This window comes from Hibiscus syriacus, unplaced genomic scaffold (assembly GCF_006381635.1).
Source record: "Hibiscus syriacus cultivar Baekdansim isolate YM2019G1 unplaced genomic scaffold, ASM638163v2 tig00110418_pilon, whole genome shotgun sequence".
Classification (NCBI taxonomy): domain Eukaryota; kingdom Viridiplantae; phylum Streptophyta; class Magnoliopsida; order Malvales; family Malvaceae; genus Hibiscus; species Hibiscus syriacus.
The window spans coordinates 1,014,988-1,036,244 of record NW_024062730.1 but is presented as its reverse complement, the minus strand read 5'-3'; the positions used below and the strand labels follow the sequence as shown (position 1 = coordinate 1,036,244).

General features: G+C 34.5%; 2 protein-coding genes, 2 non-coding genes and 2 pseudogenes across 4 annotated transcripts; 4 read left to right on the top strand and 2 right to left on the bottom strand.

Moving 5' to 3' along the window:
- Positions 1-283: 283 nt before the first annotated feature.
- On the top strand, positions 284-355 carry TRNAW-CCA. The gene has a single exon. It is a non-coding gene; the product is annotated as a tRNA-Trp (tRNA).
- A 4,435-nt stretch (positions 356-4,790) lies between these two features.
- On the top strand, positions 4,791-4,861 carry TRNAW-CCA. The gene has a single exon. It is a non-coding gene; the product is annotated as a tRNA-Trp (tRNA).
- Positions 4,862-4,998: 137 nt separating this feature from the next.
- LOC120124326 lies at positions 4,999-7,003 on the top strand (annotated as a pseudogene).
- A 1,364-nt stretch (positions 7,004-8,367) lies between these two features.
- On the bottom strand, positions 8,368-10,066 carry LOC120124428 (annotated as a pseudogene).
- A 235-nt stretch (positions 10,067-10,301) lies between these two features.
- Positions 10,302-12,685, bottom strand: LOC120124385 (G2/mitotic-specific cyclin S13-7-like). Its single transcript, XM_039143087.1, has 8 exons — positions 12,398-12,685; positions 11,993-12,090; positions 11,678-11,890; positions 11,411-11,536; positions 11,087-11,335; positions 10,844-11,005; positions 10,583-10,764; positions 10,302-10,505 (listed from the first exon to the last, which is right to left on the bottom strand). The coding sequence occupies exons 1-8, from the start codon at positions 12,435-12,437 to the stop codon at positions 10,352-10,354; spliced, it is 1,224 nt and encodes a 407-aa protein (XP_038999018.1). The 5' UTR covers positions 12,438-12,685; the 3' UTR covers positions 10,302-10,351.
- Positions 12,686-17,083: 4,398 nt separating this feature from the next.
- Positions 17,084-20,780, top strand: LOC120124427 (tryptophan-specific transport protein-like). The gene is given in 8 exon segments (XM_039143107.1): positions 17,084-17,219; positions 19,519-19,577; positions 19,639-19,752; positions 19,960-20,061; positions 20,183-20,235; positions 20,416-20,497; positions 20,499-20,555; positions 20,664-20,780. Coding segments are annotated over 8 exon segments (720 nt in total).
- Positions 20,781-21,257: the final 477 nt, after the last annotated feature.

Genomic DNA, 21,257 nt, shown 5'->3' with positions numbered 1-21,257 from the left:
GTCTGACTCCAGATCAGAAGGTTGCGTGTTCTTGATTAATAACACATTTTCTCCGATGACAAGACATTTATAACAAAATACGTATCATAAACTTCTACTAACAGACACACCACTATATATACTTTTTTTTTATCAATCTTAATTAATCATATAAAAGATTAATTTACCTAAATTTTAAAAATCTTGGATGAATGAAACATATGGCCTTTTACTATTATGAACACTCTCTTAGGAATTGAGTTATTCTCTATATAAACTAAGTATGAGTTCGGTGATTCAACTCGGATCCGTGGCGCAATGGTAGCGCGTCTGACTCCAGATCAGAAGGTTGCGTGTTCGATTCACGTTGGGTTCAATTTTTTTTCCAAAGCCTATTGCTTCTTCCTTTTTTATTTTTTGTAGAAACCTAGAATCTTCTTCCAGTTCTGCCAAAAAAGAAATACAATATTTATGTTTTACCAATTCTTTAGCTCTTACTTAATCTCTAGCGCCTTGTATAATTGCTTATTTGAACCAAATGGGTATTCCTTCTAACGTAAATTGTGCAGGCTTTACTCAGCAATTAGCTTTATTATGCCAAATTAACACAAACGCAATCAAATGAAATGGGTTTTGTTCTAGGAAGGACTCTACGATAGCTGGAATCAGTTTCCTGATTGGCTTTGGCTTGATATAATTTTAATCCGAGATGAGTGAGGAAGTTAAGACTGCGATTCCTTAGTCACCCTTGAAGAAGAACCAGAGGAATGAAGAACCGCAAGCTCATTTACTGAGCTGAGCAGTATGCAAAGGAGTCTGAGGATAAGGTAAAATTTGCTGTTCTTTCTGGATTTACGTTAATAATTATCTTAGAAAAATCTTATAAGTTCATGACTTTATATGTATGGCATGTAATCGGGTGATTTTTCTAAAAAATCACTCTGACATACTTTTTTTTTTTACTTGTAACACCTTTCAATTTCTTTTTATCGATCTAACACACTTTGCAGTAAGACGTGACCCCTACACCACTTGCCACGTAAGGTAAGGCGTGTCCCTTGCAACGCGTATTGTGAAACGTATAAAAAAAATTTGAATGTTAATTTTGTAAATATTTTTAAATGATGTTTAATATATAATTAATTTTTGTTAGAATGATATTTATGTAAAAATGTCAACTTTATCTATTTATTTTTTATGTGATAAATAATGTTTATTGACTTTTAAAATTAATTGTTTAAAAATATAAATTATTAAAATAAACTTTTAATTATAATTGAGAGATCAAATAAATTATTATTCATTTTTTTAAAAATAATTAAAAATACATAAAAAAAGAATTAAAAGTGAATAAAATTCAATAAAAATATAGTGTAAAGCTAAAAAATATCACCTCTTTATTTAAAATATTCTTTCTAATATTAATTTTAAAAAATATAAATAAATATTATATTTTAATTTTATTAAAAATGAATAAACATTATTAACTGTTGTTAAAAAATAATAATTAATGAATAATAATTCATTTGATCTCTCAATTATAATTAAAATTTTATTTTTAATATTTTTTATATTTTTAAACAATTAATCTTAAAATACTATATTCTCGAGACCTAAAGTCAAGTTTATGATTATTAAACAGTCGTAGGTGTGTAAAGCTACAGTAATCGAATGAAAATTCGATCATACAAAGTCAATAACTCAAATTTGTTTAACTGATGTCTAAATATCAACTCAATTGTACCACGAATAAACATCCTATCAAATAGTTGATATTTTCTGCTCAATCTTTACAAAAATTGTTTGTCTCATCATTTTCTCCCTCGTATGAGTTCCTTTCTTTTTCAATTCTTTTCTGTTGAATATATTTACTCACGTGCACACAGAAAAATCAAAAGTAAAGTGACTTTTATTCCAAATGTCAATTGTAATTAAAAGTTTATTTTAATATTTTATATATTTTTAAACAATTAATTTTAAAAGTCATAATTTTTTAAAATATATATGAAATTTATAATTTTTTAAATTATAAAATATTTATTATTATCATCATCATCATTTTGTAAAAGAAATACTAGTTATAAATTTTTTATAAAATTATTCATATTTTAAAATACTTACCCTCAAAGTTTTCCTATAATAGATTATACGTATTGTGTAATTTCATGTAAAAATTAAAATTTGTCGAGTTATAAAATAATTTGTAAAATAATATTTAAAGATTTTAATGTAGAAGTTTTTTTTCACACACAAAAAATAAATAAATAAAGTTACTTTTACACAAATATCACATAATAGAAATTAATTACATATTAGATACAATTTTAAAAATATTTACAGAACTAACACCCGAATTTTTTTTACACTTTTCACAAGACATGTTGTAGGGGGCGCCTTACCTCACATGACGTCAGATCAACGTAAAACGCGTTGCAGGGACACGTCTTGTAAAAAGGTGTTAGATCGATAAAAAAAGTTGAAAAGGTGTCTGACAGGTTAAAAAATAATGTCTGGATGATTTTTTTGGAAAAATCGCCATGTAAATCGTTAGGAAAAATAGCTAATTCATTCAGGAGGCAAATTTGAAAGGAGGTTCCTGCATGGATCCAGAAGCTAAGCTCCTATTTATCATTTAGAAATTCATTTTTTTAAAGAGATCATTTCGAAATTATTGTGACATTACATTGGCATGTAAATCTATTCTAAATGGTAACATGATGCGAATGTTTTTCAGTATGAATGTCATGTGTTAAGTGATGTAGCTCATGTGACGTGGAGTCAGTTTGTGCAGTTAGAGGAGTAGCTGGTATTGTTAGGCTTTAGCATATGGCAGTTAGGGTTAGACCTTGTTATATAAACACGTGCTTTGTACTTCTGTGTTCAAGCGATTGTGATACAACCTTATTCATTTTATTAAATGATGTTCATACACTGTGTTCGTTAGGGTTTTCTCAACAGATTGGAAGTCGATGCAAGATGAGTTTGAGAAGCCTCAGTTTGCGATTGACCACAAACACCACTCTAGCAACATTCACAACCAGAATTGTCATACGTGTAATTCACCCGAGCCGAATCTCTTGTGTATTGAGACGGACCATTATTAGCAGACAATATAAAACGTTTTATCATAATAATGGTAACATCTATCGACCAGATGCCCAATTTTACTGCACAATGGACATTGAATGCGCGGTCGCCCACCACCTCACCCACCATATCTTCTTTTAGTATATCTAGACTGATGATGCAATGCTCCAAATTATAGGTTAGGAGTTCCAGGCTAATCCGAATTGAGTTTTAAATCAATCCCATAGCTTGTAGGAAGTTTTAACCCAAGTTTGAGTAGATTTGGACTTGGATTGAACCCAGTTGACCTTAAAGAGTGTTTTTGAATTATGACCAAAGTTTGGATAGCATGTATTTTGTGCGATCTGGTTGCGACATAGTACCCATAATACTGAGCGTCAGTCTAAGATTTGGTCTGTCATTGCAAAGATTCAGTTGCTTCCAAAATTTTCGTATTTTTGCATGGCATGTAGCTCGTAACGCCTTGTCGGTGGGTAGTAGACTCAAAGTTGTTGGTTGGCAAATGGAATTTGTTTGATGTGTTCTACTACTGAAGAAATAACGTTTCATACGGTTCGTTTTTGTCCTCGAACTCAAGAGATCCTTCATCTTGCTGATATTACTGCTAGTGTTGCTCTTAGTACTGTAATTATCCTTTGGTTTGGTTGGAGGAGTCATTATCTTTTCTTGAATATGATGAATTTGTTGTTTTATTGGTTATTTTATGGAATATCTGTAATAACAAAAATTCATTTGTTCATAATAACAAGTTGCTGACACCTTGGATTTTGGTTACGAATGCAAGAATTCTTTACCAATAGTACTTGAGTTTGACTGCAAAGGAGAAGGATGTGCAGAGTATTCATGGGAGGACCATTGGAGGTATGATTCCAGAGGTGATTATCGGTTGTGGAGTGATTAAAGTTAATACGGGTGGGACCTTTGATGATATTCGTCGTATTGTTACTGTTGGTGTTATAGCTCGTGATTAGAAAGGTCATGTTATTGGCGATCTTTATTGGTTGCTTTGAAGCTGGATTTGCGGAATTTCCTGCGCTTCTTGTTTTACGACTTACATGTGATAAAGGGTAGGATGTTCAATTTGAAACTGATTCGTTAATGTTCGTGTACAAGATCACTAGGCTCACACATGACATTTCTACGCTTGGTCTTTTTGTCAGGGAAGCTCGTGTTATTTTCGAATCTAAGCCTAAATTCCATATTCCCTTTGCTCCTCGTTCTTGTAATATTATTGCAAGTTAGCTAGTTGGGCAATTAGAACTAGTGGTTCTTTGTTTTTTTGACTCGGTTTATCTAGAAAATTTCAGTGCGTTTTGTCTAATGTATTGAATTTTGATATATGGTTATTGGGCACTCTTTTCTCTTTTCCCTTTGTTAGGTTTAGAATGGGGTTTTAATAAGGTTCTTATTTGTTTTGTTCAAAAAATATTGCCATGATGTATGAGTAGCAATATTTTTGTAACTTGAATAAGGAGGTATTTTTGGTTTATTTGGAGAGCAATGTCATATTATAGAAGCTATTTAAATCTTTTTCATAGTGTGATTCCTTGAGTATGATACAAAGCAAATTATCTCTCCTCACTTTGGGTTCATTTTCTTAATCTCAAAATTATATATAATCGAACTTGACGTGATTTAAAATATATTCTAAGATTATTTAGTCAAAGGATGTGATTATTGTTTAGACTAAAAATAAAAAATTGTATTAGGCCTTACAACCAACCGGATCCGTGCGCAATGGTAGCGCGTCTGACTCCAGATCAGAAGGTTGCGTGTTCGATTCACGTCGGGTTCAAAATCCTGAATTCTCGAATCCTTGTTTTGGGCCTCTTTCGGATATATCTGAGCTAAACTCGATCCGAGTTGGTCCTGAAAGTTGGGAAAAGGAATCCCAGCCGTTCGTCTAATCATCAAAAACCTCACAAAACCCTATTTAATGTTTCCAGCTTCACTTTCTTCGCTCTTTTTTCTCATCCTTTTTGCATAAACCCTAAAAACTTCCCCATCGGCCGCATCCAACTAAGGTAAGAAATCTGTATTTCCACTGATTATCGTTTCTTTTCTTTTGAATTTTGATCTCCACTTTATATAATTGCTTATTTGAAAAGAAACATGGATCATTCATTACATTCTGTAGTCATTTAGTCAGTAACAAATTTTGTTAAGCTAACATAAGCTCAAAAAAGTGGAATGTGCTTTATTCAAGGATTATTAAATATCTGGAACTTGTATCCTGATTGGTTTTGTTTTGACATAATTTTGGTTAGAGATGGGTGAGGAAGTTAAGACTGCGATTCCCGAGTCACTCCTGAAGAAGAATAAGAGAAATGAAGAATGGGAGCTTGCCAAAAGGCAGGAGCTTGAAGCTGCAAAGAAGAAGAAAGTTGAGAACCTCGAGCTTTTTTTTCTCTAGGGATAAGCACTACGCAAAGGCGTATGAGGCTCAGGTATATGTTCTGTTCTGTTCTGTTCAGAATTTCTGTACTTTTTTTAATCAAATGGTAAAGAGTCTTAACTTGTATTTTGTGGCGTGTAATCGTTAGGAAAAGGAGTTGATTCAATTGAAGCGAGAAGCAAAGTTGAAAGGAGGTTTTATGTTGACCCAGAAGCTAAGCTTTTGTTTATCATTTGAATCCGAGGGTTTTTGATTATTGTGACATCTCATTTATTTAAGAATCTAAATTATGGTAACATTCTGTGAATGTATATGCTTTCAGTATTAATGCAGGACAAGAAAGATCTTGCAGCTCTTGCGTTTGAGACAGGTTTCTTACCTTATCTTTTCCAAAACTAAAGTTCCCTGTTATGAGAATCGGTTCCCCACTTTTCTTTTATGTGTGTTATGCATGAAGCGAATTCCCTGTTATGAGACAGGTTTCTTACAATGATATCTTAACGAAATAACCTTGCCCGTTAATATGCTTTGATTTGTTTGAAAAAAACCAAATTTAATGGAAGTATCTTTTTCTCTTTATAGTTTTAAGTTGTTGAAATTTTAGGTGGTTTGTTCGATTTCATACTTTAACTCAAAACCGAAATTAATGTCCTAGGTCTAGCTTCTTAGTGATGGAAAGTTGTTGTCAAACTTGTATGTTTTAGTTTGATGCTGCCTGATCATGTTAAAAATGACTCTTTCTAACACTTTAGGGATAATGCTGTTAGTTTATTAGAAACCATCGTTAGTTTCTTCAAATTTGCAAATAAAATCTAAATTGTGGCGTCTGCATCAATGGATTCCAGATTTCCAATGGTGTTTTTCTCAAAGTAAACAAGGCAACAATGAACACGCTTCACCTGCTCGAACCATATGTGACTTACGGGTATCTTTTGGTTTCCCTGCTTCCTTGTTGTTGTTTTAATAGTTTTATTATACTTTCCGTGACTTATTTCTCACTGATGCATGCATCTAGGTACCCTAATCTCAAGAGTGTGAGGGAACTGATTTACAAAAGAGGTTTTGGGAAGTTGAACAAGCAGAGAAATGCAATCGTTGAGCAGGTCTGTAACGTTTCACTTACAGAGTTTAGTTTCATGTTGGCACCAAACATTTATTAAGCGCTATGATTTTTGTATTGTTTTCAGGCTTTGGGCAAATTCGGCATCATCTGTGTGGAAGATCTTATCCATGAGATCATGACTGTGGGGCCTCATTTTAAGGAGGGCAACAACTTCCTCTGGCCATTTCAGCTAAAGGCACCATTGAGAGGTCTGAAGAAGAAGAGAAACCACTATGTTGAAGGAGGAGATGCTGGAAACCGTGAGAATTTCATCAATGAGCTAATCAGGAGAATGAATTAGATTACATTTTTTTGTTACTTAGTGGTTTGAGATTTTAGTTTATTTTCGAGAATCCTTAATTTACTTTGAAAGAAGTTTTCATATAGGTACGAAATATGCAGCGTGTCTACTTTGTGACTAATTTCTAAATATTGCCTAGTCAAAATACTGGGGAATTGATCTTTGGTACTTATTTTTTGAGATTGATTAGCAGTACCCTTTTAGTCCACATCTGAAACCGGTCTTCTCATTGTCATCTGCCAACCCGAAGAGAGCTTTTGCGATAGGTATCGATCGAGCAACCATTAGCACATGATCATCACATTTTCTTAAGTGTGAGCCTTTGACATTTCCTTTTTTCATTTACATGCTTGCCAGATCCATGTGAGCAGTAGGCTATTGAATGGTTTGGCAGTGTAGGGGCCATCATCTTTTAACAAAAGCCTTGGAGAAGGTCCTTAAATTCCAAACCTTTAGTTTTTCTTCATTCATAGATTTGGAGTTTATTTTCAATCCACATGCCAGTGCCGTACACGGGTTGAATTTAAGACACAAATATTGCAGCATTGGTGGATGAAAAAGTGGTTTTTATTGGGCCTGCAAAGCTGTAGTTTGCCACAATTTTCTAACTCATTTGATTCTAAAAGAACAATAATTGATGGATGGGTCATTCCCTCTTTTATCATTCTCCCGCGGGTCCATGCAAAAGTGGTTTTTAAAATTCTAAGCTTAAGCGTAGAAATCGCTTTGTCTTCTAGCGTACTTGAAAAATAATTTTTATTAATAATGTATTAATAATAACTACTTACAACTATAATAATATTTCATAAGAAACAAGTTCAGGATAAATTTTAAAGAAATTCAAATTTATCATTAAAATCCGAATATATCTTTAGACTTGTGATTACGAATTATGTGAAATTTTAATCTCATCATTTAATTAGAGTATTAAATTTATTAAATTAAACTAAAATTAGGATCTAATTAATAAAAATTTATAATTATATCAAATTTGTATCACATCGATTCTTTCCTAAAATATATGTATTGACACGTGGTTTATCGACAAAATTATAAAACCGATTATCAAATTAAATTCTTCTACATCCAAGTGTTTTTGGTATAATTTACCCATTATTTACTAATGAAATCAAGGCAGTTTAAGTATTTTTAGAAAAAAAAAATATTGAAATTCGAAAAGTAATGAAACTGGGTTTCCTCTAGATTTGTATTAATATATATTCCTATCATCTGCCCAACATAAGGTCCGTTGAGAAAGGTTTACGCACAAAATTTAAAAATCAGTAAATAATAGAAAAATATAGTCAATGGTATTTCACAAACAAAGTCCAAATTTAACTTGAGCATATGAACCTGAGTTTCATGATCTACAACCATGTTCTATTTAGAACATCAAGATTCAAACACCACATCAAAAATGTTTCAAAGAATCTCTAGTGTTGCCACCATTTTCAGGTAGCACACGGTAGCTCTCTTGAGACCACGAAAATTTTGGGTGTCGTGTCATTGTGGACGACCGGAAGCAGCATCACAGTCGTTGCGGTTTTCTTGCATTCGCTGCCTCAAAAGAAACAGACGTAAACAGAACCTTTGCGAACGAAATGTCAGTAGGTAAACATTGTAGCGGTCTTTATCAATCTTCACATTGGTTGTCGCAGATTCATCATCAGAGAATCTACTGTTTAATTGGTTGGAAGAAGCATGAGGTCCCAACTCCTGCTCACATTCGCTCTCTGGTGTCGCCGGAGCATTGATAGATCGGCAAGGAAGTGACTGCAAGAAGTTGAAGTATGCATACTTGACTGCAAATAAAAACCTGCACACTTCAACTTCTGAAAAATCAAAACAAACAAGGAAGCAAAGAAATCACTTAATCCTCGCAGTAATTTACAGCAATCGTGCATCCCTCATCTCCTGGACTCTGACTAACATGATGAAACCACATACTCCCTACACCACACTGACAAAACATCGGGATTATTATCCACATAAAGCCTCTGAACATGGTATGAAAACCAGAATTCTTAATAACCATACACATTATCATTGTAAACAATGAAACCCGGATTCGGGAAATAATGCACAAATGCATATTGTTTCATTAGTTAGCATACTGAATCACTCCAATTGATCTAAGCTTTACACTTATGTGCAAATTGTTCTTAAAAATGATTCTAACATGATCAGTTCTAAAGGATCATAAGTGGAGAAGGAAGACTCACAAGTAAAGAGCTTCTCCAGCTTTGACAGTAACCTCAAATGGCTTAGGCCCTTTAAAATAAAATGGGAATTTCAAGCTCTCGTGCTTCAGACTCCCCTTTACAGGGCAAGGATTCACACTAGACCAAGGGATATATCTCTCCGGCTCTTCGAGATCTAATCGAAACTCCCCTTTCTCCTGTAAATCAAATACAACGTTCGCAAAAAAAAAAAAAAAACAGGGTTTCCAAATTCTGGTAGTAATTTAAAGCACCCAATTTCAAGTAAAAACCTGGGAATACAAGTATCGAGCTGCTGGGTATTCCTTGATATACATTCGGTGAATGTCGGTCGGTGGGAGAAGCAAAAAATGCTTCTCGCCGGAGACTACAGCGTAGAGATTCTAGTAATGGTCTTTATGGAAAGAAGTCTGCGAGAGATGGTTTCCGATCCAGAGATTGACGGCTTCCGGGAGGCAGCCTAAGGCCTCGGAAGCCCACGGAATATGGCCATCGCAATCAGACTCGAGCTCACCGTACTCAGTCCTGAAGCAGTCGTTTTGCTGCTGTAAATATGCCTTTGGGGGTCGGCAAATGTGGTCGATGGCTTGAGGTAAAAGGGTAGGTTGGACGTGGGCGGAGACGAAACAGAGGGAAGGATCCGACGGGTGGGGGACGAGGGCGACGGCGTGGCCGTCAGGGGGTGAGGTGGAGTGATAATGGACGAGGAAAGGGCGGCGGAGAGGTAAGAAGAATTGGGCCAAAGGGAAAAGCTGGCCAGTGAGAGATGGCATTGGAGATTATGCAGGGCCTGTTCTAAGAAACAAAGTCTCTGAGGAATTGAAGCGGTGTTGGTGGCGAGTGAAGGCGGTCTACGTTGGTACCTAGCCTGAGCTCCCTCACTTCCTCCAAGGTTTCTACTTTAACCTCCATTTTCGAAAAAGCGCTACTTTGTTGGATCTGGGTTGTTTTGTTATGAAAGAGGCGGCGTTCTATTTATTGAAACCAAATTTTTTTATTCGAACACTTTCGTTTTCTGGGAAAATTCGTTTTTTTTTTCTCTGGGAACTTCAATAAAAGGCAAAAATGCTGGAAATAACACACAGATTTTTTGATGAAAATAAGTCAGACACAATGTTTACATTAGATATGAGAGAACGAAACTAACCACCACACTTGGTAATAAGTATCCTACTTCAAAAGATCATAAAAGAATCATGATCGAATCCTAAATCAAAAGGATAAAAAAAGAAACATCCCTTTGAAAATTACTCGAAATATTACAGCCACTAGCCATAAAAATCATCTGGTACAAGAAGACTTCTTGCTGGTGCAAGAAGCGCCACAGCATTGCAATCCAGACTCGAGAATTTCCGATACAATGCCTTGAGTTTACTTTCTGCAGCTGTTGAGTGGAATTTAACCAAGAGTTTTGCACAATCCCTGTTGCAGCCACACACACTTTATGTCAGAAGATGGTTATACATAGATTAAAAAGGAACAGGGGAGGGAGAGACTACATTAGTTGGTTTTCCGAGTAGCCAGTGTGGTGCATCAGAGTTTCACTCCACAGAGGGATTTTCCCAAGGGTGCATCTTGCGGCATACACCGCGGCAGCAGCTAACATCGACGGACGATACACAACTGCTGTTGGATATTGCATAAGACCAAGCTCAGCAAGGTAAAATGCCAGATTCTCAATCTGCATTTGGTTTCACCGAAAACAAACCAAATTAGTATATAACTAATTCCAAAAGGATATTGGGGCTTTCGATTATTACCTTATCATCTGATGGAAGAGAGGCTTTGATGAACCGGACGAGGAACACATACGGTGTAGGAACAGTTAGGTACCATTCTAACTTATCCAAGATTGTTTTCTCCATGACCAAAACATTCTCTCTAGCATAAGCATTGTCTGATATGAAAACAAAGTCATTGACCTGAAATTAATGTAAGAGAAACAATATCAGTAAAAAGAGCAAAGCCTCACAGTTATGCAAATGACACAAAAAATTAAGTACCTCTGGTGCCCAAATCTCCTCATACTTGCATGCTATGAGCATTGCACTGATGCCTACCAATTGCAGTTCCTTTCTTTGTACAACCTTCATCGAAAGAAATCGATCAACAATATTCATGGTAAGATACAGTGTTTCTGGCATAAGCTCGAATTTGCGATGGACTTCCATCAACCAGTCGACAAGGATTGATCTCATCTTGGCATTGAGATCTGGCTGCAAATCCATATAGTCACGTACTCGGCCCTCATCCTGCATTAAATTTGATATTAACATTCATATAAAGTAGGAAAAAAATCAATATTGAAAAAAGTGAAAGAATATTACTTCTGTCAGCTTGTAGAACTTGTAGATATCATCAACATACTCCGTGACAGCCAACTCATTACCAGCATCTGCTCCATCAATGTCCTCAATTGAAATATTAAGCCTATTGATAAATTCACTAACGGCCTGAATTTCAACCAACAAACAGTAAACAACATGAGTGAAAAAAAATGCAATTACACTTGGGCTTGGCCTGAATTTCAACCAACAAGCAGTCAACAACACAAGTGAAAGAAAAAAAAATGCAATTACACTTGGGCTCACTACCTTGCTTCGAGCAGAGAGGATTGAAGTGAGGGTTTTGACTTGGTTCCTTGAAGATATTTGTTTTTTACTAACATGATTACTTCTCTCACTTTTTTCATCAGAGCTTATAACTATCACATCCTCGGGTTTCGGTTTGTCAGCCTTGTCAACTGCCTTATTTTGGGCTCCTTTCACGGCTTGTGTAACAAGAACAACTCCTTCAGTGATTGGTTTCTGCAAGCAAAACCAATAGAAATTAGTGATTTTGGTGATATTTGCAACTATTAGTATCTTCAACTAAAAGTGAGAAAAAGAATGAGTGCTTAGTGGAACTACCTTTCCTTGTGGTGCGCGTTCATCCAATAAATTGCCAATGTCTTGAAGAACTCTTCGGTTCCTTCCTTCTGCTCTTGCATTTTTCTGCTTCACTTCTTCTGAAAACAAAGAAAGTATAAACAAATGTTAGATTTTCAAGAATAAAGAACAATGAATAAGTTTCATAATAAATCTTATATCTGACTTTATGTCTGTACAATCATTCTTTATCTGAAACACGCATTTTATCGAACACCTTTTTCCTCAAATTCCCTAGATATATTTTCCATTCAAAATTCCAGGAACTGATCAAACAATTCCATATTTAACAAAAGGGAACTAAAAAAATATATTAAAATCCTCGGACCAAACGGAACAGAACCGATATCAGTGCAAAAATCAAGAACCAAGTTTTGAAAAAACAACCATTGTTTTCATGCTGAGGAACAACCGCTCTAGAAGCCATCTCCGGTCCTTCTTCTTCTACGACCTGGCTTAAAACTCCGCCGAGGCTGGAAAACAAAGACGAAAGGAACACCCGAAGACGACTTCCTCGCGCCTCCTCCTCTTCTGGGTCTCTTCTAGTCGCCACCCTACAACTCTTTTCGTCACTGCCAAACGAACAAAAACAAGCAAATGAAACAACCTTCTTTGAGTCGATCTTTGCTGTTTTCCAGTTTTTGAGTGGATCTTTTAATTTGCCATTACGAATTAGTTGTCTCAATTAACTCTTGTTTGTAATTTTTTAATCCAGCAGCCCAGTTCCCCTTATAAGCAGTGTTTTGAAGGGACGCGTCTCTCTAACGGTATAATATTTTGAAATCCAATCTGTGGCCGTTTGATTGAACGAGAATCTAACGGCTACTAAGCACCTTATTTTGGAATTTTTGTAGCCGTTGAAGTGCACGTGGCATTGTTATGGGGGTTAAAAAGTTGAGTTGGAATCACATTATTGATTTTTTAAACCAAAAATTAAGGTAAAAATAAGTAAATTTTACTTAGTGTCTAAAGAATTTTTGTTGTTGTTAAAAATTAGTATCTAACGTTTTTTTAGTTATACTTTTAAGTTTCTCTGTTATATTTTTAATTTTTTAATAATACAAATATTATTTTTAATAAAAATAATTAAAAAATCTTAATTTATTTGCAAAAGAACCCCAAAATTTAATGAAATTATAAAAAATTCTAAAAAACTAAAATCTTTCATTTTAACCCATTACCAGGAATGCTAGAGGAGCACCGATAGAGCGATAGAGACGATGAGTTTTGAGCAAAATTACACGATGATTCTAATGGCGATGACAACGAGGCTTATGAATGTCGGAATCGGCCAGCGTCAGCAAAAAATAATGATGGTGGCTTAAAATTCGTGGAAACTTCAAATGGTTTTTCACGAAAAACGGTGGCAGCTTACGGTGAAAGACCAACGGGGGCTTGATCGAGATTTGACGACGGTGCTAACGACAGTGGCGGTGATAGTCACGGATGACTGACCGACAACCATGGAAGGGGGAAAGGGGGAAGAAAAGGGGGTTGCTGCTGAGCATGGAGAATTTTTTAAATAATTTTTTTAATTTTAAAATAAATTCTTAAAATTATCAAGTTCGACACGTGTCACTTAATGGTCAAATTTAACAGTCGTTACCGTTTAGTCACTTAAAAGTGCTCTGATGGAAACTTTAGGCACATAATATTAGCGAAAAATTCTTTAGACATTAAAACGTTTTTCGAGGTAAAATTCAAGCAATTATTTTTGTGTTAAGCAAAAAAAAAAGCTTAATATATGTCGGAACCGTATTTCGGTTGGATCCCGAAATTGGGCTTCGACTTAGGAAAAATGATTTGAAGTCGCCACCGATCATTTATTTTAAAAAAGAGATAGGTTGACCAGATACCTTATTTCTTACCTGATCTGCGTTGTACCAGAAACGTATCGGGTTCGGGAGTTGATTACGGTCAATGAAGGATTAACACCATTGAACCGCCTTTTCGGTACCAATTAATTTATCGGTTATCTTTAATTGCGAAAATTTAAATTTAAATTTTAAAGCCTGATTCAAATTACTTACCTTCGATTAATTAAAAAAATCCCCTAAAAAGTCAAAAAATTGTTAGATTATAAAATAAAAATAAATATGAAAAAAATAAAAAATATTAATATAATAATAAATAAATAAATAAATAAATAGATAAATAAATAAAGATAAATAAAATTGAGTAAAAAAACTAAAAAATAATAAAGATAATAAAGTAGATCCAATTCTTGTTATGTATTTTCTGTACGATTCTCTTGAATGTGGAGTAGTTCTTGATAGTGCACCCTGGGACACCGCTATGATATTCGCAATGAGCATTCTCATCATACTACCTGGGGTACAGGGGCTTCATGGATTTATCTGGATATGGTGACACAGCATGTGCATCAAACAACTATTGGTAAAGCTTCTTATATGTCATAGGATTGAAATGTTCTCATTTTTTATTAGACATATGAATGTAATAAAAAAGTGAAAAGTAATGCGAAATATGCAGGAATGCATGATGCATGCAATCTTTGAGGCATTGATCCAATAAATGTGTCTGTTATTAGAAATAATCCTTATTGGAGACAAAAGTGTTTTATCTTTTAAGAGACAAAAATATCCTGACATCTTCTGATATGTTGACTAGACTTCTGCCTTCGTTTGTCACCGGTTGAATAACTTGTTGTACCGCTCTGGCTTCTTCGGATGAACCGTGCAAATGACGAGTTGTTTGCCCCAAAAAAAGTCTCGAAGGACTGCACCTTCGGTTTCCACTCTCTGCTGCCCTCCATCGATAGAAACTATCCGAAGCTTGCTTCTTGAACTCTTCAACAATGGCATTTAGCTCGGCTAGAGTTTCGTCATCTTGTTCTCGTAGTTTTTGAAAGGAGCGTCCGGGTCAGTAACATTCTCCTTGTCTTGCCCCTGCAATCTTTGCCAGTCAGTTCTTCAAAGATAGACTTTCATTATGCTTGATGTAGACCCGGTTCATTCTGAGTCCTTTATAATGAAGCAGAGTGATATACTCTTCAATTGTGGGCACCACATCTTTTGGATTGAATATGACACATAGTCACCTTGTAGACTGTCCTCTGCATTTTCATCTATTGTATTACAACCCTCTTTTAAATGATGCAAATGATGAGAACAAAATGAAAGAGAACAAAAAAATAAAAAGAGTTAGTGATGTAAATCAAAACAATAATAAAAATGAAAAATCCTACCCCACATGCTTATTATTCTACCCAGATTTGATCTCTATCCCGCCTGCTAATTTCAAACACATCCTAATCGCATATTTGTCTAGTTCGCATGCTTTGAACATAAAGTAAAGCAGGAAATAATATCAAACAAGCCTAGGGTTTGGAAATGAGGTTTTGGGGTGGACTGTATTTCTCCATAGTCTCCCGATTTAGGTTCTAAAACGGTACCCAAGTTCTCATTGTCGGTGCCCCCTTGGGCTTACCTGACCCTTAGTCCTAAACCCATCACAGGCTTGTGTGGACTAAGTTAAACTCGAGAAGACACATTCCCTTATGCCCATACGGAGAATAAATTCACACGAAGACATAAGGTATATGAATCTTGAAGGTTACTTGCTAGGCCCATACGGTGAATAAATTCACACGAAGGCGTCGCTTTCACCTGCACTTAAAACGGGATTGGAGCTCGGGTTTATAGCCTTAGATGGAAACTTTGAAAATCTGAAATCAATGAAAAAACGCAATACAACTATTTATTTGAAAAAATAATCAAAGATAAATAATTGGAATCGAATAAATAAATTAAAATTAAAATTTACTATTTTCGCATAAAAAGACAACCGAAAATTAATTCTGGCTTGACTCACTTACCTGTCCTCAGCGGAGTCGCCAAGCTGTCGGAACCGTCTTTCGGTTTGACCCCGAAATTAAGCTTCGGCTTAAGAAAAATGATTTGGAGTCGCCACCGATCATTTATTTTAAAAAAGAGATAGGTTGATCGGATACCTTATTTCTTACATGATCTGCGTTGTACCAGAAACGTGTCGGGTTCGGGAGTCGATTACGGTCAAGGAAGGATTGGCACCCTTGAACCGCCCTTTCGGTACCAATTAATTTATCGATTGTCTTTAATTGCGAAAATTGAAATTGAAATTTAAAAACTTGATTCAAATTACTTACCTTCGATTGATTAAAAAATCCCCTAAAAAGTCAAAAAAATTGTTAAATTGTAAAAAAAAAATATATGAAAAAAATAAAAAAAATATTAATATAATAATAATAAATAAAAAATAAAATAAATAAATAAAGATAAATAAAATTGAGTAACAAAACTAAAAAATAATAAAAAACGAAATAAAAAAATAAAAAAAGTGTTAAAATAAAAATCGAACACAACCAATGAAAGAACAAGAAAAAATAAATTAATAAAAAGGACCAAAATGGATGATGTTCAAAGATGGAATATCTCAGCAAGGATTAATCCCTAAAAATCCAAAAACATGTTACTTGCACATTACCATACATGTCAAGCAAACATGGTCCCTACATGAATGTAATTTAAAGGGTTTTTTTACCCAAAACATTATCAAGTACGTGAGGTCCATTTGGAACCCCACCATATATGCATGTATTCCAACACCTTCAAGACATTGCTTCCACCTGCTCATTTACTTCCACGGAAACATCAATTTCATCGAACAACATCTCATCAAGAACTTGGCATAAGTTTTCGTAAACAACGTGGAATTTGACCATCATTGCCTCAGTCTCTAATGCCAGGAAAATCTTGCTACCAACACTGCAAGTTGTCAAGAGTTTTTTCGCCAAGCAAAGAACTTTCTTCAATCTGGACAAAGTAGCAACGCCTTTGGGAGAAATGCAAGCGCCAAGGAGCCGAACCTCATCGAAGAACGGCAAAAAACTCTTCATCAGCCTTACGAGGCTGTAACATTCTTGTCTCTGGGTACTTGGGAAATCCCTGAGCCGAGCGACATACTCGATGATGTTATGTGTTTTCACCGTGGTTTTGTGTTCTCTCGTTTCGATCTCGGTTTACTATTTGGTGTAGCCTCCGTGGTTCCCCTGCTTTTTATTTTTTTTCGACCATGGTTACTGACTCGACCACCTCCATCTATAATCTGGTTCCACTTTCTGCCATGGCCGCCAAATGCTTGTGGATATGCTTCAATGGAAGTAGCAGAGGCGAAAGTTTCTTTCGGTTTCCTTTTGTTTTAGAGCTCCGTAAGTTGATTGGAGAACCAAAACTTGATGAAAAATTAAAAGAGAGCATGGATTGTTGGTGTTTGAATGAGACTCGAAGGCCAAATTTTATCTAGGAACTGTGGTAGCTCGAGAGCAAATGGAAAGCATTGTCAATATTTTCGGATGTTTGGCAGCCAGGAAAATGAGAAAATAGAGAGAAATTGAAATAAATCGCCTTTGATTTGAGAACAGATCAAGTGAAAAAATGCATAAGAATCGACCTGGGCACCCCTTCAAGTTTTTTTGCTTTGTTCTCCCCCGAACCAGTGGAAATATCATACATTTAATAGGTGCCACGAGAGGAGGAAGCAGATGTGAGGAGCGAAATTTGGGGGTGAGTTGAGTGAGTGGGTTAGGTATAGGTGTTTAGTGGTTTAGTGGGTAGTGGAGTAGGAGGTTTTTTTTTAGAAATGAGGGCCAAAATAATAATAATAATAATAAATATTAATAATAATAATAACTAAATAATAAAATAAAATATTTTTATAAATCAGGACAAAACGGGTGTCTACAATATAAAAATAAAGCTCCTAAATTATACTCAAAATTAATTTTTAGTACCTAAAGAATTTTTCACTAAAAATATATGCTTAAAGTTTTTCTTCATTACACTTTTAAGCGCATGCCGTTAAAAAAATATGAACGTCCATATTTTTTTAACGGTATGCACATAAAAGTGTAACAGAGAAAACTTTAGACATATATTTTTAACGAAAAATTTTTTAAGGACTAAAATATTTTCCGATGCATATATTAGACACTTATTTTTGTATTAAGCCAAAAAAAAGGATAATAATAAAAAGAGGGTAAATTATATATGTACTCACTTAACTTTACTTTCTATCTTATTTCACTCATTATATTTTTAATTTTTTAAATTTAACAATTGAATTTTAGATACTATATTTTTTGGTCACTCGATGATATAAATGATTTTACTATTATTTTCATATATGTGTTATATTTTATTAATATTTTAACACCAAATATAACTAAAAAAATAAATTTAAAATTTTAAACTATACCCTTAAAATCCAAACTATTTCTTTTTCTTCTATTTAGTCGTCAAACAAATTATTTTAGTAATATTATCACTAATTTTATGTTATTTTTTATTTTGATCATAAATCTTTAAAAATTAATGACGATCATATATATTATTTTATTTTCTATGTCATTTTTTTCTGAATATTTTGGAAGGCTCTAAAATATAGTAGAAGATTATGGAATATTCGAAATTTTGTGGAGAATTCTTCAATGCTAGTCTATCATGAAAATGTGTATAAAGTACTAGGAGGTGTAACATATTTATAAGTTTGTATAGATTTATCTAGAAATTAAATATTAATTATATGATTAGATTAATCTCTACCATCTCTCGAAAAAGTAGAATACTATAAATAGAAGACATTGATTATTCGACAAGGTATCTTAAAATCTAAAAATTCAAATGTTTTAGGCACACTTTGTAACGTATTCTACAAGTTAATAAAATTATATTTTCAAGTATTTAATATTTTAGTTCTATTATTTTCTACTTAAAGCATAATTGGTTTATTATTTTTACACTATCTTTAACTTGCATTTAACAATTGGTTTAACTTAGCCACGAGAGAGGGAGTGTCCAAATGTCGCACATATAGAAAAGAGTGAGCATGTGACATTAAATGATGTCTTGTAACACTCTCAATGATGAGGGTGACACGATCTGATTCGAGTTGTCACATTAGAGTTACTGGAGTGAGTCACGGTGAAAATCCCTGAAAAATTTAAAAATTTTATTAAAATGTGTAAAATCATAAAATAATTTATTAATACATACAAGTTCTAAACTTAGTAATAAAATAAGTCAACTGTGATCTACATGCCCTGTAATTACACTTGTATCATACTCTTCATTCAAGCCAAAGGAACTCCCGGTACATATGTCGATAGTTGCTTCAAATCAATTCTTTTAACCTGAAATGTAGAGTAAAAGAATGAGTTTTGGGAAACTCAGTAATACATAACTACCAAGTGATGCTGAAGGACACGCAGATAAATGAGAAAACATAAATTTTTCCTTTTTGATTCAGACGTCCATAGGTTTTCGTGAGGAACTGAAGTTCCACTAATATTTTTTTCAAGTAAAATACAAGAAAATTTCAGTTTAGAGGAAACATTCAGAGGATCAGGTTTAGGAGATCAGAATAGGGTGTCTAGTGTGTTCCCACAAAACCAGTGACAAGGTACAAATCTTTTCAAAACAGTAACAGTTTAAAACACATTTTTAAAACAGGAAATCAGAATAGAATCTCTGAATACATGACATTTAATTTGATAAAAGGCTACAACATGGTTCATCTTCTTTTTATTCATTTATAAGTGTTCGATATGTTTTTTTCCCTCTTTCTTTTAGAATGAACAAATTAAGATTAACCTTGATTTGTGTTTCAATTATAGCCAGCGCTTTGTCGGTGCCGTTAACGGAGTTCTTGTACTGGGAATCATTGCTTCTTTCACTGCTCTTGTGGTAATTCCTCGACTGTTATTAACAATATGGTTTAAATTGCAATATTTATAGCTTAAGCCTTTTTTTTCATCTGTGTGTGCTCTTAAGTATATCTGATTGATTACTGTCGATTCTTTCGCATTATACCACTAAGAAAATGATGTTTGTTTTCCTTTCAAATGTATTTCTTTTCATATTGCTTAGTTTTTACTTGTTTTTCTGGCTTAGTCTGTTGCAAGTGGAGGCCTAGAGTGGGATGCTCTTCTGAAAGCCAACTTTGCAGCTGTTCCTATGAGTATACCAATATTTGCACTGTCATTTGTTTACCAGGTAGGATCTTTAACAGTTAGTTGCGGAAATCCGTAATACAAGTTCATTAGCGGTTTCTATGGTAGCAAAATCTGACATTTTATTAAGTTGCTGTAACATCTTTTGTATCTACATGATTCAGAATGTTGTCCCAGTTCTCTGCACAAATCTTGAAGGAGACATGTCAAAAGTAAGGTGACTGGTCCTACCATTTAAGCTCTAACTCTCTTTTTATTCCCCTGCCCTTCCCCTTCATTTTCTTTTCGCTGTCAAATGTTTCGAAATCGTGCAACTCTCGAATTCTACAATCAATTTTTGGTCATGGAAGTACGAGGTTTGTCATTTGTTCTCTTTGAATCTTTGTTTTTTTTGCAGGACTGCTATTTTTCTAGCAACTGCAATTCCACTTGGTTTATTTCTTGTGTGGAATGGTGTTATTTTAGGATATATTTCGAATCTCAGATCAGATGATAGATCCATTGCAACAATTGCAATCTAGTAACGGAGTTGTTGGAGTAAGTTCTTTGTTCTTTAATGGATTTTGGGTCGAAATTTTCAGGGTGAATGGAATCAGATTGAGTTTTTAAGTGACACCATTTTTGGTTTTTGAAACGAATTTGCAGCCAATAGTTGAGGTGTTCTCACTTCTTGCCATTGCAACATCTTATATTGGATTCATTTTGGGCCTTTCCGATTTCCTGGCTGATTGTGAGTTTTCCTTCACCATTGATCTCACGTAATGTTGGATATGGGCATGTGTCCGATACCGGCAACGTTTTCTACATGTCTAGAAGGTCTTTGGAGAGCCATCTTTATATTTCTGGCTACATATGCATATGCATATGCATGTATTGTATCGATGAAACTGCTTGATTTCGATACAGGATATCTTGTTATGATGCTCGGATTGCCTGGTTTCTTTTCAAGATTGCCGGCCTTATGAAAATGTTCATTTTTTTCCGATCACTTCAGTGCTGAAACTTCCGGCCGGTGAGAAGAAGCCTCAACCATATCTCTTGACATTGGTTCCACCTCTAGGACTTGCTTTGCTAGACCCGGAGATATTTTTTAAAGCCTTGGATTTTGCCGGAACATATGGAGGCAATTCTCTAAACCAATTTTGCACCTGCAACTCAGCTAGTAAGATCATGTTGTTCCGACTCTTTATTTTTCTTGAAATTCCCGAATCGGACCGATACATATCTGGACGTGAAACC

Excerpts from the sequence above, each read along its gene's own strand:
- LOC120124385 (XM_039143087.1), bottom strand. The coding sequence starts at position 12,437 with ATGGCTTCTAGAGCGGTTGTTCCTCAGCATGAAAACAATG. Across the intron at positions 12,091-12,397 it reads TCCTCAGCATGAAAACAATG|AAGAAGTGAAGCAGAAAAAT; the intron begins GTTGTTTTTTCA and ends CTTTGTTTTCAG. Across the intron at positions 11,336-11,410 it reads AGTTCTACAAGCTGACAGAA|GATGAGGGCCGAGTACGTGA; the intron begins GTAATATTCTTT and ends AATTTAATGCAG.